Source organism: Mastigoproctus giganteus, chromosome 3, assembly GCF_048544385.1.
Source record: "Mastigoproctus giganteus isolate SK-2022 chromosome 3, ASM4854438v1, whole genome shotgun sequence".
NCBI lineage: Eukaryota > Metazoa > Arthropoda > Arachnida > Uropygi > Thelyphonidae > Mastigoproctus > Mastigoproctus giganteus.
The window spans coordinates 250234488-250252304 of NC_143577.1; the positions used below are offsets into that span (position 1 = coordinate 250234488).

Here is a 17817-nt window from a genome sequence, read left to right on the forward strand (position 1 = left end):
AAAAAAAAAAAAAAAAAAGGGAAAATGCAACCAAATCTGGCAAATTGATGCTGCCAGGTTTTTGGACCATCATGGTGTAATACTAACAGATTATCTTTAAATTCTCTGTATTGTGATGACGAAGTATTGCAGCATAACGGCGCCTCAGTAGCCAGGTGGGCAGGAGCAGCAGTGCGGGCACACGCTTCTTGATTAAGCCGGCGTTCGAGCCCGTGACCACCAAATACGGAGGATGTGGAAAGGTCAGGGAATGACCACTGCATATCCCCGGAGCAATATGGCCTTAGTTGCTAATGCTCCTAAAAACCAAAATAACAAACAGCAGTACAACATAAAGGGTGCAGCATCGTGCAGAGGAATATGCTTTTTGCTGCCTCTGATGTTTGCTTTACCTTTTTTATTTTTTATTAAGAAAGATTCAGTTTTCAAATATTTCAAACATTATTCGAATACAGTATATGTATAAGTATATCACATGACAGTATTGGGCGGATTTACTAATGCTGGGCCCGTGCGATTATATAGACAAACCATTTATTGGCCTTGTGGGGTCTGTTGAGATGGGGCTTATTGGCCAGTCTATTTTTGGTTTATTTTTGTTTTATTTTATTGTAGTTGGTTTACATCTCTGCTGGTGATATTTCACATAAATTTGGACTTGGTGCCTGTCAGAGGGGCACCGTTAAATTTCTATTTAATTGGCATTCAAAATTTAATTGATTATTATCTTTGTATTTAGACTTTCAAAATTATCTCGGAGAGTTTCTGCTGCAATATTTTTACTCTTGTTACCCTTCTCTTCCCTCCCTGTTGGTTTGATCGTTATGTTTAACTATTTTTAATTATCATTGCAATTTACTTATATATATATATATATCCCAAGTATGTAAAATGCATAAAAAATATATATATATAAAATTTAGGATATGCCAGACCAGTCATCTATTTTTGTGAAGATTGTAGGGGGACTTACCATTGCCAAGGATACTTAATACCTTCATGAGCACTATGGAATAGGAATATTCTAGGTGACGCTGCTCGAATATCCGGTCAGGATGTTGACTACTTTGTTGATAGATTAAATCATTGGATAGCTTGCGGTTTTTTTTTTTTTCTTTTTTTCCTTTAATTTTCTTGCGTTTCAGGAAGACACAATTTCCTTGTTGTGCGTTTCTGTGAAGGCTTCACGCAATCGTCTGAGAAACTAGTCCAAACGACAGTTCGTATGATGTGGTTATCAGTTTTTCCCAATGTTTTTTCAACAGAATGTATTTTCCTTAACATTGATCCAATATTTCGATTTTTTAATTATGTATTAAACTCAAATTTGTGTCAGTTTGCAAGTGTAAGGAAGGATCAGATGAAGTATCCGGAAAATAATCTATTTATCAGGTAAGAAAGAATTATTCTTGATTTTATGCGCAGACGAAGTAATAAATTTCAAAAATATTAAATTTTATAAGTTTTATAACTACTCTCTGTAATTTGCCATTAATGCCACACTGCTCCAATTTGTTTTGCAGGTTGCCTTCGGCATTGTACAATTTGTACAGCAAGTTGCCATAAGTTGTTTACGCCGACGAAAAACTAGAGTAGCATAGAGACCAATCTGAACTGTAAGTCTTATCTTTTGATTTGAATTCTTCTCATTCAAATTTGCTAAATTTGTCTCATTCAAAAATCGCATCTACATGTCAAGACGATTGTCAATGAAGCCTCTATTTTCTGCAGTTTCATTAGTGACACTACTACAGTTCAGCCTTTCTGGCAAAATCATGATAACTCGTGAAGGTATTCATAATATGAGATATTAAAACGATGCCAATTCTTAGCTACCTAGTGCAATGAAAGGGCTGAATTTATGGGATACCTGGTTCCTGGGCAATGCGACGCTGTCACCACTCTCGCTAGCGGACGAACCCACCTCTTGGCAGGTATATAGGTACACTGCACTTACATAGATGGTAATTCGTTGTCAGTATGAATAAACGTCGTGAGTTAACTGACTTTGAAAGAGGGATGATATGCGGTGCCAGATGCATGGGTTACTCTATCGCGAATGTGAAATTGCAATTGCAATAGTAGGAAAATTTTGTTATTTCTGGGAATGGGATATGTCTACAGTTGTCAATAATAAGTTTGTGTTTGTCACTATTGCTCATAACTTTTGAAATATACAAGTCTTTTTCAGCAGAAAAGAGGAAATATGGTTTAGGATATTATCAAAGAAAATGTGTGTGAACAGTCGATATGGAGTGATTTATTTTTATTATTTTTACTCCATTTCCGGAATAACATCTCATCATGTACAGCGCTCTGTTGGCCAAGGTGGTGGATGAACGTGGTCTCGCATTGTTTCACCCAACCGGAGAACGACAGTGACACAAATCACTGCCAACTTCAGGGAGGTGCCAGAAATGTCTCCACCAAGACAATCAGGAGATAATTAACCGCAATAGGTTATAGGAGCCGCCGAACCACCAGAGTCCCATTGCTAACACCACGACACAGGACTCTACGCCTCAACTTGGCGAAAGAAAGTCAGCTTGGACCTTGGATGTTTGGAGACGGGTGTGCTGGTCCGATAAGTACGGGAAGGTATGTATCTGGAGGAAACTGCACGAAGCTATGCACCCGTTATGTCAACAAGGAGCTGTTCAGGCAGGCGTACAGTCGGTAATGGTGTAGGGCGTGTTAAACTGGCACATGTTGGGACCTCTGGTACGTCTAGGCGCATCTCTGAACTGTCCATGTTACGTGTCCATCCATGCAGATCATCTGCATTCTGTCATAGTCATCGTGCACCCACAGGGCAAGGGACTCTTCCAGGAGGACAATGCGCTTCCCTACACAGCCATGGTTGGAAGAAAATGGTTCGAAGAGCATTCCGCAGATTTTACCACCATGGAATGGTCTCCTCGTTCACTGAACATGAACCCTGTGAAGCATCTTTGGGATGCTGTGGAAATGTACGTTCGAGTTTCGATCCTCCACCCAGGTTGCTGAAATACCTGTGGAATGCTTTCATTAACTAGAGGACCTAATGCCTCGCCGGGTGACTCCTTATCAGGTGGGTATCCCATGATTTCTGTCCACTCAGTGCAGTTGGCTACATACAGACATGATGTATTAGCATTAGCATTTAGCATTAATACAGGCATATGATGCAAGAAAGCAAGATTACATAGCATCAGCCAAAAAAACCTTCCCGTTTCACCCATACATTCTCTCCATATGTTTGTCTAGTTCAGCCTTGAACTTATTTAAGTTGTCGACCTCCACATCGACAGATGGAAGTTTGTTCCACCAATCATCCGCCCACTGGCTAAAGGCAAATTTCTGCGCATCTATTCTACAACTGCCTTTCCTCAATTTGAATTTTTACCCCTCATGTGCGTAATGTGAACAAGAGATAGAATCCAATCAGAATTCAGTTTGCTCAATCCATTCAAGGCCTTGTACACCTCAATTACATCACCTCACTGGTGCCTAGTTTTCAGACAATGCAATTTGCAGAACTTAACCCTATCTTGGTAACAGCAACCCTTTGTTCCGCTCACTAATCTCGTTGCCCTACTCTATGCTCTTTCTAGTAGATCAACATCTTTCCTAAAATGAAGCATTTAGACAGGTATACAGTACTTAGGTGTGGCCTGACCATTGCCTTATACACGGAGATTAAAAGGTAAAGTGCAGCCATTATCAACCCAATGCAGGATGGAAGCCTCCTCAACAATTCATGCTGAGGGAAATGGACCATAATCTGCCACGCTGATCTAGTGCGGGTTGGCAGATCGACCGTATTCAGCAGTCAGGGGCTTGAACCCCGGTCTACTCAAAGAGCGTGTGCTACTGCACTCCCGCTCATGACCACTCGGCTACGGAGGCCACGGAGATAATAACCTCCGTATCCCTGCTAGCGAAATTCCTAGGTATCATTGTCAAGCCACATGAGCTACTCTTGCAGCCTGTCTGCACTGCTCAGAAAACTAAACTTTATATCTAACAGCACAAGAACCCCCAGTTCTCTTTCATTCTCCACTACCCTGACTGAGTATCTCACAGTTGGTATGTTAATCTGGGTTTACTGCTACCCATATGCAGTACTTCGCATTTGTCAATATTAAGCTTTAGTACCACTTCTCAGCCCATCTGCTCAACTTTTCTAGATCATGTTGCACTAGCGTACTGTCCTTCCTGACGTTAACAACTGTACAAATCTTTGTATCGTGTGCAAACTTGTATATTTCATGGGGTGGAATTTTTCACAGGCCTGTGCTTGTTAACAGGAGAGACTGTTCTACAGGAACAGTATACACTTAAATAGAAGGGATGCAAGAATGTTTGCTGATGCCATCGAGGCAGTGTTAGGTTGGCCGGAAAACTGCTAGCTTGGGGCGTTCACAGACTAAAAGATTAACTACAGCAGAGGCAGAGGTGAAAGTGATACTAGAATGTGCAGCGGCCTTGAGGGTGGGAGTGCTGGAGGTTTCAAGGACTGGTGGGAGTCATCATGGAACAAATAAATACATGGGCTGTGTTAGGATAACTAAGAGAAAGAACAGGTGCATATATACTTACCTGTACAACCTGCTAGGCGTATAGTAAATAAATTTGATGGATTTGAAGTGCTGATCAAGACATAAAAGACGAATATTGTTGGGATATCAGAGACGTGGTGTCATACAGATATTAGGAATGCAGAATTGGAATCAAGAAATATAAAATTGATGGACAGAAATACGAGTTGACATAGATGGACAGTACAATATTGAGTTACTTTGGTGTGACATAAACACTGGGAAATAAAAAATGAGAGTGTGTTAAAAGCCTAATGACTCTGATGAGTATAATGAGTAATTATACGAACAAATAGAGCGGGCCAGTGAATCAGAGTGTCCTATAATGGGGATTTTAACTTCCCGGATATTGACTGGATTGTTCACTCGCACAGTAGTGCGAGTGAAAAATCCACAAGTTCCAGTCAATATGTCAACAATCCACAAGTTCCAGTGAACAACCCGCAGTGTACTGATGTGGGATTTACGTAAAGTTATTACTACCATCAGAGATAAAAGGAAGGGATTTTACTTTTGTAAAGGTGACTACAGTGGTCTCAGACCGTTTTTAAATTCTATGCAGTGGGACCAACTGATGACATGCTGTGGGACCAACAGCAAATTCTAAATAGAAAGCATTAAAAGAAATTGTTGTCTTGGTTGGCTTTTCATACCAACTAAGAAATTTTGTTCAAGGTTTAGTCCTAAATGGCTATTAGATGAATTAATGCCGCTCGTGGCAGAGAAGGAAAATACATGGGATGCATATAAATTATCAGGCGACACAAAAACCTATGGCAGATATAATGTAGTCTGTAATCAAGTCACAATGGAGGATAGGAAAGCGAAGGCAGATTATGAGAAATCTTTGGCAACGGATGCTAAGAAAAACATGAAGCACTTGTTTACTTATATAAACTCTAAAAGGAAGAGGATGAATCAGATTGGTCCATGTGATAACGATGGTTCCACAGTTGATGATCCTGCTCAGCTGACAAACTAAATGAGTATTTGGCATCTACATTCACATATGAGGAATTCTGTAGCGAAGTCAACTACAGAAGGTTATTAAACTCTAACTGGGAGCTTAATGATTTTGTAATAACTGAGAGCAAAATGGGAGAGAAATTGCTGAAGTTGAACGTAAGAAAGCCACCTTTGGCGGATGGGATCTATCCAGCTATATTATAGAAGGTGGCAAAGGAAATATGCAAACCCTTAGCTATAATTAGGAGAGCATCCATGGATTTAGGGAAATTCCCCACAGACTGGAGATTTAAAATGTATCCCCAATTAGTTCAACTTTTGTTCCGGGGAAAATGATGGAGGCACTGGTTAAAGAAGCAGTGTAGGATGAATTAGACAAGAGTGCGGATAATAATTCAGGCACAGGGCATGGGTTTGTTAATCATGTCCGACCAATTTGATTACACACTATGATGTGATTTCAAAGGAATTAGATGCAAAAAATAATTTTGATAACATATACTCGGATTTCAGCAAAGCTTTTGATACTGTTGCGCATGGAAGACAACTGTACAAATAGGAGCATGGTATTAAGGGCAAGCTGCTACAATGGATAAAAGTTTGGTTGAGTGGGAGAAGACAGAGAGTAGTAATCAATGGACGCTGCTGTTCGTGGACTAATATTAACGCAGCCACCAGTTCGGCCTTGTTCTTTAGGCGATCTCAACGTGCACGTACCTGACGATCCAATACATCCCAAAGATGCTCGATAGGATTCAGATCAGAACTCTGCTTGCAAATCCAACTTTTCCACACCCATGTCCTCAAACCACTCTGTTACGACCCGAGCAGTATGGCATGGGGCGTTGTCTTGCTGATACAGGTATGGGCCTTTCCCGAAGTATTGCCATAATATTGGAAGTGCATAATTGTTCGGGATGTCCTGGTATTGAACAGCATTCATGGTTTTGTCGATAACGATTAATGGGCCCAAGTCAAACTATGAAAAGCAGCCCATAACATGACACTGCCTCCACCAAACTTCATAATTGGGAGGATACAATCAGGAATAAAGTGTTCGCCTAGTATTCGCCACAAACACGAACAGCCATCAGACTGGTAGAGTGCGAACCTCGACTCGTCTGTCCATAGGACTGTTTTCCACTGCTCTACCGTCCAGAATTCGCGCTCCTTATACCATGTTAATCAGTGTATATACAATGCGTCCAGCATTTGTTGAGGTGACCAATGGCTTGTGAACAGCTGCACAACCATTGTAACCCATATCATGGAGTGTCCTTCGTATTGTACTGGTGCTGATTAGTCCCAATACTCTCACAGAGAGCTTGTGTGACTTGAGACAATGGCAAATTACGATTTGGGCGAACAGTTCTTTGCAGAATTCTCTTGTCCCGTTCTGTTAGTTTTCGGGGTTTATCAGGCCATTTTTTGGCAGATTCAGTCCCATTCCTTTTCCATTTGCATATGTCACTAACCATTGACCTAGGGATCCCCAGAGTGACTGGCATTTCTCGTACAGAACGCTTGCTTATGTGGCACCCTACTATCATTCCACATTGGAAATCTGTTCATTCTGTTGAACGTGTCATCTTGCATGCCCACTTTTGCAATTGTCTGTTCTGTGAATTGTTGCAGGCATAGGACCTGTTTCCCTATCCATGGAAGGGTGTTCGGATATTAATGGCAGGGCAGTGTATATACAGTGGCGTATCCAAGTTCCATCGTAAGTGGGGGGTGGGGATATGGCGATCAGATCCAGGTATCATTTTAAGGAAGGGGCATGGAGACCAGGATTTTGAATTTTTTTTTTTTAGTATGCCTCCTGCATTCGTTTTCTTTAATTTCAAATTTTTGGTTAAAGGGGACATATTCCCCTTCTGTCCACCACTGAATAAGCTCCTGTATATATATATATATATATATATATATATACGCTCAGGGATCACTGAATTATGACCACCCCCATCCGTAATTGGCTATGCCGCATAGCTCGATGTATAAAATTCCGAACAGCTTCGTAAGCTAGCCTAGAGCTCTAATAAGTGACTTGCATCTTGTCGTGCAAATCAGTGATAAATTAGCAGTTAAGGGATGTGGTAAATATATCACGGAGTTTCAAAAGGGCATGGTTGTGAGAGCTCTTCTGGTGGGTGGCACGTCTTTTCGGTTACTCACTGCCTACTGTGGTTCATCATCATCATCATCAGCCATTTTCAATCCACTGCAGGATGAAGGCCTCTCCAGCAACTTTCCAGTTCCTTCTGTTTTGAGCACTGGCCATCCATTTACTACTCGAAAACTCATGAATTTCATCTATCCATCTCCGCCTTTGTCTTCCAGGTTTTCTTCTAGCTCCTCTTGGGTACCATTCTGTTATTTTCTTAGTCCATCTGTCATCATGTCTTCGAGCTATGTGTCCTGCCCAAGACCATTTTAGTTCTTTAGTTTTGATAAGAATGTCCTTTACTTGAGTTTGCTGCCTAATGAATGTGTTTCTCTTCTTATCTAACAGTCTGATTCCCAATATGATTCGTTCCATTCTTCGCTGTGTGGTTCTCAGCTTCTCTTCCATTCTTTTGGTGAGTGCCCAAGTTTCACTTCCATAAGTCATGGTGGGGAGTATACATTGATTCATTATTTTACGTTTCAGACAAACTGGGATATTGCTCTTCAGTATGTGACTATATTTCCTGAATGCTATCCATCCAAAATTTATTCTTCTCTTGACTTCCAGCCATTTATCATTATTACAGCTAATAACTTGTCCCAGATAAGTATATGACTCCACCTTTTCAATTACTGCTCCTTCAATCATTATTTCCCTTTCCGTAGCATACTTGTTCATCATTACTTTTGTTTTAGCCATATTCATCTTTAGTCCAAAATCCTTACTAGCTGTGCATAACTGATTAAGATTTTCCTCTTATTCTTTGGGATCGTGGCTTATGACCACAATGTCATCTGCAAATCGTAAATGGTTTAGGTACTCTCCGTTCACATTGACTCCTTTCTGCGACCAGTCTAATCTTCTGAAAGCTTCCTCAAGGGCAGCAGTAAACAGCTTCGGAGATATTGTGTCTCCTTGTCGAACTCCTTTCTCGATTTTAAATTTGCTACTGTCTTTGTCTAGTCTAATAAAGGAGGTAGCACTCTCATATATTTTCTTCAAAATCATAATATATGGAGTATCTATGCCTTGTCTTTCCAGTGCCCGAAACATTGCCTTATGCTGTATGGAGTCAAATGCCTTTTCATAATCCACAAATGCCAGGCATAATGGTGTTTTATATTCATTTGCTTTCTCCATTAGCTGTGATATTACGTGAAGGTGATCCATAGTTGAGAATCCTGTCCTAAAGCCAGCTTGCTCTTTCGGTTGATTCTCATCAAGTATTCTTTCTAATCTGTTAGTAATGACCCTTGTGAACAACTTGTAGATATGGGATAACAAGCTAATTGGTCTATAATTTCCAATTTCTGATTTATCTCCTTTCTTATGCAGCAAAACTATGATTGCATTATTCCACTGCTTAGGCATCACACCTTTTCTAATGCACTTTGTGAAGAGCCTTGCCAGTTTTTGTGTTATGTCTCTTCCTCCCAATTTTAACAACTCTACAGTAACTTCATCTTCCCCCTGGGCTTTCCGATTCTTCATTTTCTTCAATGCATGTTTTACCTCATCAGGAAGAATATCGGATATGTCGTATGTGTTGCTACTTTGCAATCCATCTTCCCCACTGCTGGTATCATTCCCTCGCTCCTTGTATAATTCTCTATAGTAATCTTCTGCTATTTGAATTATGCCTTCTCTGCTGTTTATAAGTACACCATCGCTATTCTTCAGTTTCAGTATCATTTGTCTTTCTGTATTACTGCTCATGGCTGCTGATTTAAATCCTTTGTTTTCCCTTAATGCTTGTTCTACTTTTCTTGTGTTAAATCTTCTTATGTCCTCTCTGAATCTCTTTCTAATGGCTTTGCATAACTCAGTATACTCAATTTTCTCCCTGTCAGTGTTTTTCTTGCTCTTCATTTGTCGTCTTCGGTTCATCATGACAAGTGTTTCTTGACTAATTTTTTCTTCTTTGGATTTCTGTTTCCCTATAGGTTTCTTGGGCTTTATCACTTTCAGAAAGTATTATTCCTCGTCGATATCTTGGTCCTGAGCAGTCTGCAGAAGCTCAAACTTGTTCTTAAGTTCCAGTACATACTGCTTTTTCTCCTCCTCTGTTATTTCAAAGACCTTTGTATTATTTACTCGAGTCAGTTTTTTCCTTTCCTTTCCTACATCTATATCAAGTGTACATCTTACCATTCTGTGATCACTTCCAACATTTACCTTATTCAGGACGGTAACATCATTCACAATATATCTTCTGTCAGTGAGGATGAAGTCGATTTCATTAGTTGTTAATCCATTTGGACTCTTCCATGTCCACTTTCTGTTCACCCTTTTCTTGAAAAAAGTGTTCATTACTGACATTCCTTGAGATTCTGCAAATTCCACAAGTCTTTCACCTCTTATTTCTTTCACCAATTCCAAAATTTCCTATAGTTCCTCTTTCTGCGCTGTTTTGCCTTTTTCTAACCTTAGCATTGAAGTCCCCCATGATAATAGTGTAGTGGGTTTTCTGCTCATCTACAAGACTCTCAATTTCAGTGTACATTTCTTCAACCTCTTCATCATCATGGCTCGATGTTGGTGTATAAATCATTATAATCTTTAGCTTGTACCTCTTAGAAATCTTGAGTATTAGTCTTGACACCCTTAGTGATGTACTTTTGAATTCCAAAATGTTGTTTTTAAAATCTTTATGGACCAGAAACCCAACTCCACCTTCACTCCTTTCACTGTTTCCATTGGTGTACAGCAGATTTCCACTTGATAAACTTATAAGTGATTCATTTCTTCTTCTTGTTTCTGTGGTTAGGATGTACAATGAATGGTGTAGAACGGGTCAAAACCCCCTCCCGCCGAGAGAACTGTAAAGGATTACTCAAGGTGGACGTTCGTGGTGGGCGAAGGGCCAAGCGCATTGTACAGGTTCAATGGCAGGTCACTATGCGACGGCTGACATTGCAATACACTATGGGGTCTGCAAGAATAATATCCCAAATAACGATGCACGGGACACTCAGACTTATGGAGTTCCACCGCAAATGACCCAAGAAATATCCTCTCCTCACAGCTGATCATCGTTGTTGGCACCATTGAGATTTCTTTGGTGTCAACAACGCTGGTTGGACACCGTAGGACTGGAAACGAGTGTCCTGGTCGGAGGAGCCCAAATATCCGGTGTAACACGCCGACGGACACCTTTATGTGTCACGCGAGCAACACGAGTCCATGGAGCCATCGTGCATGGTGTCCACATCCAGGCAGGAGGAGGTGGTTGCTTAATGTGGGGCATGTTTTGCTGGCAAGAACCCTGTATTGCTGGCTAGTACCCTGTTGCGTATGGATCAACGCTTCACTGGTGAGTGACTCCTAAGTGAAGGGCTCCTAAGACCGGCAGCTCTTAGGAGCCCTTGTGCATCCAGCCATTTTGCACTTTACCCGGATGGAAACGGGATGTTTCAAGACGATAAGGCGACGTATCATCCAGCTCCCACGGTGAACGAGTGGTTCGAGGAACATAGTGAAGATATCACCCGTCTTGAGGTGTATGGAACGCAACCGTCATCTGATCCGGCACTGTGAAAAGCCTTACAGGCAACAGGGCGACTATGGACGTCTTGAGACATCTGGTGTAATCAGTGCCAAGGCGAATAGCGGCTCTCATCTGTGCAAATGGTGGTGGTGGCCCGGATAAGATAGGTGGCCATAATTCAGTGATCAATGAGTGTATATATTAAATGCTATTTTAGAAATTAATTATCACACAATTCCTTGTAATAATTTCTTTCTAATAAATAACATTTAATGCATTAATTATGTAATTAGAGAGTAATCTAAAATTGTGTAACTTTGAAGATTTCTTTCACTGCATTCCTCCAGATAATTTCCAGTTCAGTGTTTTTGAAATGGTAGCAAACTTTAATAGATGTGATGATATAAATAAATTTGTTCAAGTAGCCCATGCTTTGATGGTGTAGAGTCTACCAGTGTTCCCAGTCTACCAGTGCGCCTCGGCATATTGGTGTGCCGCGAGATTTGGAAAAATTCCATTGAGGTAAATGAAATCAATAAGCTATGCCGTTAATATCCGTTTTTTTAATTTAAGGTGTGACTTGAGTGACAAAAGATTGGGAACCACTGGTGTAGACGGACGAAGAAGAACAGACTTCAGAACCTCCCGTAGTAGCTTTCGATACCTTTCTTTATATAACGTATTAAAATATATTTTTAAAGTACTATAATGTATTCTATATTTTAATGCATTATTGCACATTTTGGATAAAGCCTCTTTCTGTATATAGCTGTGATCTAGTTCATCTTACATTATGGATGCACTTCGCCACGAGTTACCTTGGTATTGCACTACTCTAAATAAAGAATTGCTCTAATGGAGAAGTATACTGCTTTACAATGATTTTTATAGCTTTTAGAGTTATAGACTTTTGCCTTGGACCTAATCATATTATATTATTTTAATAAATATTATCTAATAGATAATATATTTTGTTTATGTCCTGTTATGCGTTCTTTTTTCATGATTCATCCAGTTGGATGGATGTTGGATAGCTGAGCTTTTGTGCTAATTGCTCTAATGATAATCTGAACCATTTACATGTAGCATCAGAGTTCAACTTAATTTAACAAAATAACTTTGCAGATTTTGAATAATCATATTTACTTGAAAAAATTTTGGTTTCTTTGCAGTTGCTGACAATGAAGTATCTGAAGTTGTTTATTGCTATTTCATTGGGAAGTTCCTTTGCATCAAGAGACATAAGTGATGCCAATTGTCCAGGTGAAGAAGACAGAGGAAAATATGATATTAAATCTTGCTTATGTAATTTGGATACTAATCACGAGTTGCTGGTATCTTGTACAACTTATGCTCTTTCTTACTCTCCTTTGGATTTAGTTTCGCTTCGACCAGAAATTTTCGAGATGAGCGTTGTTTTAAACTCCGATATACCAGTATCTGCTACACCGAGATCTTACTGTCTGAGTGTAAAGCAAGTTTATTTCAAAAAAAAGGATTCAAAAGATCCATCAGTACATTTATCAAACCACAGCACCTTTCATTGGCATAGAGCAGCCGAACCTGCTTTGTATTTGCTTCAAGATGCTGAACTGCTGCTTACATTTCAAAGTAAGGAAAGAATCACTGCAGTTGCACAAAAGACAAATGGTGAAATATCGTTGAATTTATCAGAAAGCCAAGAAATGTGTCCATTAGATATTCGTGTGATCGAATTTACATCGGACTTACCATTACATCGTACAGTAGACAGAACGCACTTTGCTGCTGACATGGTAGAAGGACTCATAGACAGATGGCGACCCTATTTACTTTCCAGCACAGCTGAAAAAATACTTATCCAACCTATTGCAACTGTACATGTTATTCCAAAGAAGTTTTTTAATTTATTTTCTGGATTCGACGTTAGACATTTGATTATCTGTAAGTCTGCAATTTCAGGCATTAGCGATGGCGATTTTCCATTCGCGCCCACCCTTAGAGTGTTAGAATTACCCTTCAACCAATTTTCCTTTATTTCCTCAAATGCATTTATCAACTTGCCCGTTTTGGAATTCTTAAATCTTACGGGAAACAGACTGTCCATGATTCCCGATGCTGTTTTTCAGGTGGCTAAGCTAAAAGTATTGGATCTGTCTTATAACGTCCCAATGCACCACGTGGAATTTACACCTAATCTAAGAAACAAAACAGTCAATGTTGAGCATCTTTATTTCAATCACACTCCAATAGGGTTTCTTCCTCGTAACGCATTTAGGAATTTTCCTAACCTGAAAACTTTATTTTTGAGAAACTGTTCCTTGAACAAACTAACTGATTTCTGCTTTGAAGATCTCTACAATTTGGAATTGTTGGATCTTTCGGGAAATGACTTACATACATTATCGAATTATACTTTTCAAGGATTGACTGTACTAAGATATCTAAATTTAGAAGAAAATAAGATTATTTTTCAGGCAGGTTGTTACCCATTTCAAGTTCTACCGGAACTTCAACAGCTAAATCTCGCTTTTAATAATATAAGTGGTATATTCGGTGGCATCTTCCAGATCGGCTCTCTCACTCACATTAATTTAGCCAATAACAAAATCACAGGTTGGTCATTAAATGCATTTTCTAAAGCTCAACCCGTGCACTATCTCAATATGACACAAAATGATATAGAAACAGTGAACGCTGAAATGGTGACAGATATTGAAAACATTTCTGATGTGTATATTGGAAATAATCCTTTCGACTGTAGTTATTGTGACTTAGTTATTCTTCAAAGATGGATAAATACAACTAAAGCAAATGCAACTCAAGAGGAAATATATAAATGTATATTCCCCAAAGAATATAATGGGAAGCTTGTCTTGCAGATAGACACTACTGATTTTTGTCTGAATAATCTGTACAAGATAATAAAGATTTCTTTGATTTCAGTAGGATGCTTCGTCGTGTTTTCAGCAGTTGTTTTCTTTTTATTGTTGTATTTCAGGTGGTATGTGAGATATTTTTGTTTATGGTGTCGCATGAGAGTACGAAATTACAAAGAACTCAAGGATAGCCGCAATTATGAATTTGACGCCTTTGTATCATACAATACAGCAGACAGAGAATGGGTAATCAAAGATTTTATTCCAGCAGTTGAGTGTCCTGATATTCGGCTATGCATTCATGAGAGGGACTTTATTGGTGGAGTTGACATTCTTGAAAACATCACCGAAGGTATAGAGTGCAGTCGTAAAGTGGTATTTATATTGTCGGAGAATTTTGTGGAGAGCGAATGGTGCATGGTGGAATTCAATCTAGCTCACCACCGGATGTTTGAAGAAAGTAGAGACAGTTTGCTATTAATAAAATTGCGACCCATACCAGAAGAAAAAATAAGTAAAAAACTCTCTTATGTGATCAGAACACGCACATTTCTGGAATATCCGACAGACAGGGAAGCTCAGAACGTGTTCTGGTTGCAAGTGAAGAGAGCTCTTTATAGAATTGATCAGGATTTAGAACTGAAAGCAATCCTCTGATGAACTTCGCTTAACGGTTTTCTGCCAGATATGCGTGTAGGTGTTCCCCAAGTTCAAATAATAATTCCTTCAAAGTAATGTCTTAGAACTGCAACGAATTACTATTATTTATTATTATTATTTTTTTTCTGGTACTCTCAAGTAAGGCGCCTCCGTAGCCAGGTGGGAATTAGCAGCAGTGCGTAGCACACGCTTCTTGATTAGACCGGGGTTCGAGCTCGTCACCACCAAATACGGAGGATGCGGAAAGGTCAGGGAATGACCACCGCATATCCCGGAGCAATATGGCCTTAGTTGCTAATGCTCCTAAAAACCAAATAACAAACTAACAAACTTTATCATAGCAGCTCAATTCGTGTCTTTGAAACAAACACTTTTTTCATCGGATCCGTGCAACCTACTTGCTGTAAATGATGTAGGCTTTTAAAACTGAGATTTTAATAATACTCAAAATGTGAAGGTATGACATTTAATTGCCAAATTTGATCCAGTGGTAGCATTGAGAATTATCACTAATAAGCATGATTGCATATTGGAATCTGTTCATTGCACAAAAAAAGGCATAACCCATTGTAAGTTGAGTGCTGTTATATATGCTGCTTTGAGGTAATGAATCAGGAATAAAAAGCAACTTCTAATGAACATTATTATTATTATTAGCAACATGGTGCAAGGAAGTCTGAGGCTTATGCTGCACCAGCCAAAAAAAAAAAAAAAAAAAAAATTCCCCGAGTTATCCTGTGAGAGAGAGAGAGAGAGAGAGAGAGAGATAGTCAGTCAAAAGTAGAAGGGAATCACCAAGAAAGAGAAGAATGATGATATCCAGCTTAGGACCCTGGGTGTGCCAAGCCCATACTCACCAGATGTGAGCCCCTGGAATTAAACTTGTCATCATTTGCATAGTACTTCCAACATAAAGTATCGAATATGACATATTCCTTCTCTCATTTTCAGTAAATTTATTAGCATATCTCTTGGCAATTTTAAAATGTCTCTTGAGTAAATAATGCAATAATAAATTAATAAAAATTGATGTCAGTGTGCAGTGCTCTATAAATCTTGAAACTATAAATCATATTTCTTTTGTTTTGGCTGTACATTACCTAAATCCTACCAAAAGTACACTGAGTTCACAGAAATCATGGGATACCTAATTAGTAACAGGTAGGGCTACGTTATGCCCGGATAAGGGCACTCACATTGCGAGGCATTGAGTCCACTAGTATTTCCATCCGCGCTTGCCACACCACTGTCCATAATTCTGTTGCATTCCTGGGTGGAGGATCCAAAACTCAAATGGACCTTTCCACGGTATCCCAAATATGCTCCACAGGTTTCATATCCGGCGAATGGGAAGCCATTCCATGATGGTAAAATCTGTGGAATGCTCTTTGAACCATGTTCTAGTCACCACAGTGGGAGGCATATTGTCCTGCTGGAAGAGTCCATTGCCCTGTGGGTGCACGATGACCATGAAGGGATGCAGATGATCTGCAAGGATGGACACGTAACTTGGACTGTTCAGAAATGCATCTAGGTGTACCAGAGGTCCCAATGTGTGCCAGTTGAATATGGCCCTAGACCATTACTGATCGTCCACCAGCCTGGACAGTTCCTTGTTGACATGACGGGTGCATAGCTGTGTGGTTTCTGGCAGATACGCATCTTGTCCACTCAAAATTACTGGAAACAGGACTCATTGGACCAGAAGACCTATCTCCAATCATCCAAGGTCCAGTGCCAATGTTCTTTCATGCTATTGGGGTGTAGAGCCCTGTGTTGTGGCATTAGCAATGGGACTCTGGTGGGTTGGCAGCTTCCATAACCTATTACAGCTAATGATTGCCTGGTAGTTTTGGTGGTGATGTTTCTGCAACCTCTCATTGAAGTCGGTGGTGATTTGTGCCACTGATGCTCTCCAGTGGCCGAAACAATGCGAGACAGACGGCCACGTTCATCTACCAAAGCACTGTCCACAATGAGATGTTATTCTGGAAATGGCATATTACCAATACACTCTTGATACTGCCAAATAGGGACAGTACAATTTCTGTACTACTTCCGCAATAGTGACCCATGTGTCAGACACCCACTATCATAGCCTGCTAACTCTCGTTTATCCATACTGTCATCGAATTACTGTCTACATGAATGCAGTATACCTGTATACCTGCCAAACAGTGGGTTCATCCACTAGCAAGAGGGGTGACTGCGTCATGTTGCCCAGGAACCCCACGAATTCTACCCTTTGTGTATACTGACACCACCGTATTTGAAATACAAGTGGGGTTCAAAATAAATTTGCATTCATCCAGTAGTTGTATAGAAAAAAACTATTTTTTTTGATATCTTGAAATCTCTATAGAAACCACAAACTTTTCATCTGACAATTCATTTGTTTTCTTCTTTGCATTGTAAAATGAAATGTCACTTCATTCTACGGATACAATGGATAAATTGGAATACAGATCAGTGACTTGGTTCTTTTTGCAAGGGAAAACACTCAAAAATAATCCATGAAAAAGTTGTTTATGGAAAATACTGTCCAGGTTTATAGTATTGTTGCATATTGGTATAAACAGTTGAAATGAAGTTCATGAAGTAATCCCAGGATGTCCAGCACAAAATTGAGGCATTAAATCCTGGAATGTTGCCTAGATGGGTTCCTAGACTTCTGACCCCTTACCAGAAGAAGAAATGGGCACAATGTGCACATGAAATGTCATTGTACCAGGAAAAGCAAGAAGAGTTTTTTTTCACTGCTAGTCATCATGGATGAAACTGGGGTCCACAATGATCCCAAAACTAAACAATGGAAGCATGCAGAATCACTCCCCTCCCATCAAAAGGGAAAAATGCAACCAAGAGCTGGCAAAATGATGCTGCCCGTTTTTTGGGATCATGGTGTAATACTAACAGATTATCTTTAAAAACACTACTGTGATGACAAAATATAGCAGCACAATATAAAGCTGTGTTGTGCTGCTATAAAAAAAAAAGATGAGGAAGCTGTGAAAGGTGTGCGTACATGCCTGCTCCACAATAATTTTAAGCTTTATGATCTGCTTAATTTTTAAACAGATCGTAAGATTTGTTCTTGGC

The 17817-nt window shown here is 39.7% G+C and overlaps 1 protein-coding gene across 1 annotated transcript; it reads left to right on the forward strand.

The window, feature by feature from the left end:
• The first annotated feature begins 1219 nt into the window (after nucleotides 1-1219).
• LOC150089022 (uncharacterized) lies at nucleotides 1220-14762 on the forward strand. The gene is made up of 3 exons (XM_090371015.1): nucleotides 1220-1392; nucleotides 1524-1616; nucleotides 12373-14762. The coding sequence occupies exon 3, from the start codon at nucleotides 12382-12384 to the stop codon at nucleotides 14713-14715; it is 2334 nt and encodes a 777-aa protein (XP_090227141.1). The 5' UTR covers nucleotides 1220-1392; nucleotides 1524-1616; nucleotides 12373-12381; the 3' UTR covers nucleotides 14716-14762.
• Nucleotides 14763-17817: the final 3055 nt, after the last annotated feature.

Coding starts and splice junctions, on each gene's coding strand:
- LOC150089022 (XM_090371015.1), top strand. CDS start 12,382: ATGAAGTATCTGAAGTTGTTTATTGCTATTTCATTGGGAAGTTCCTTT.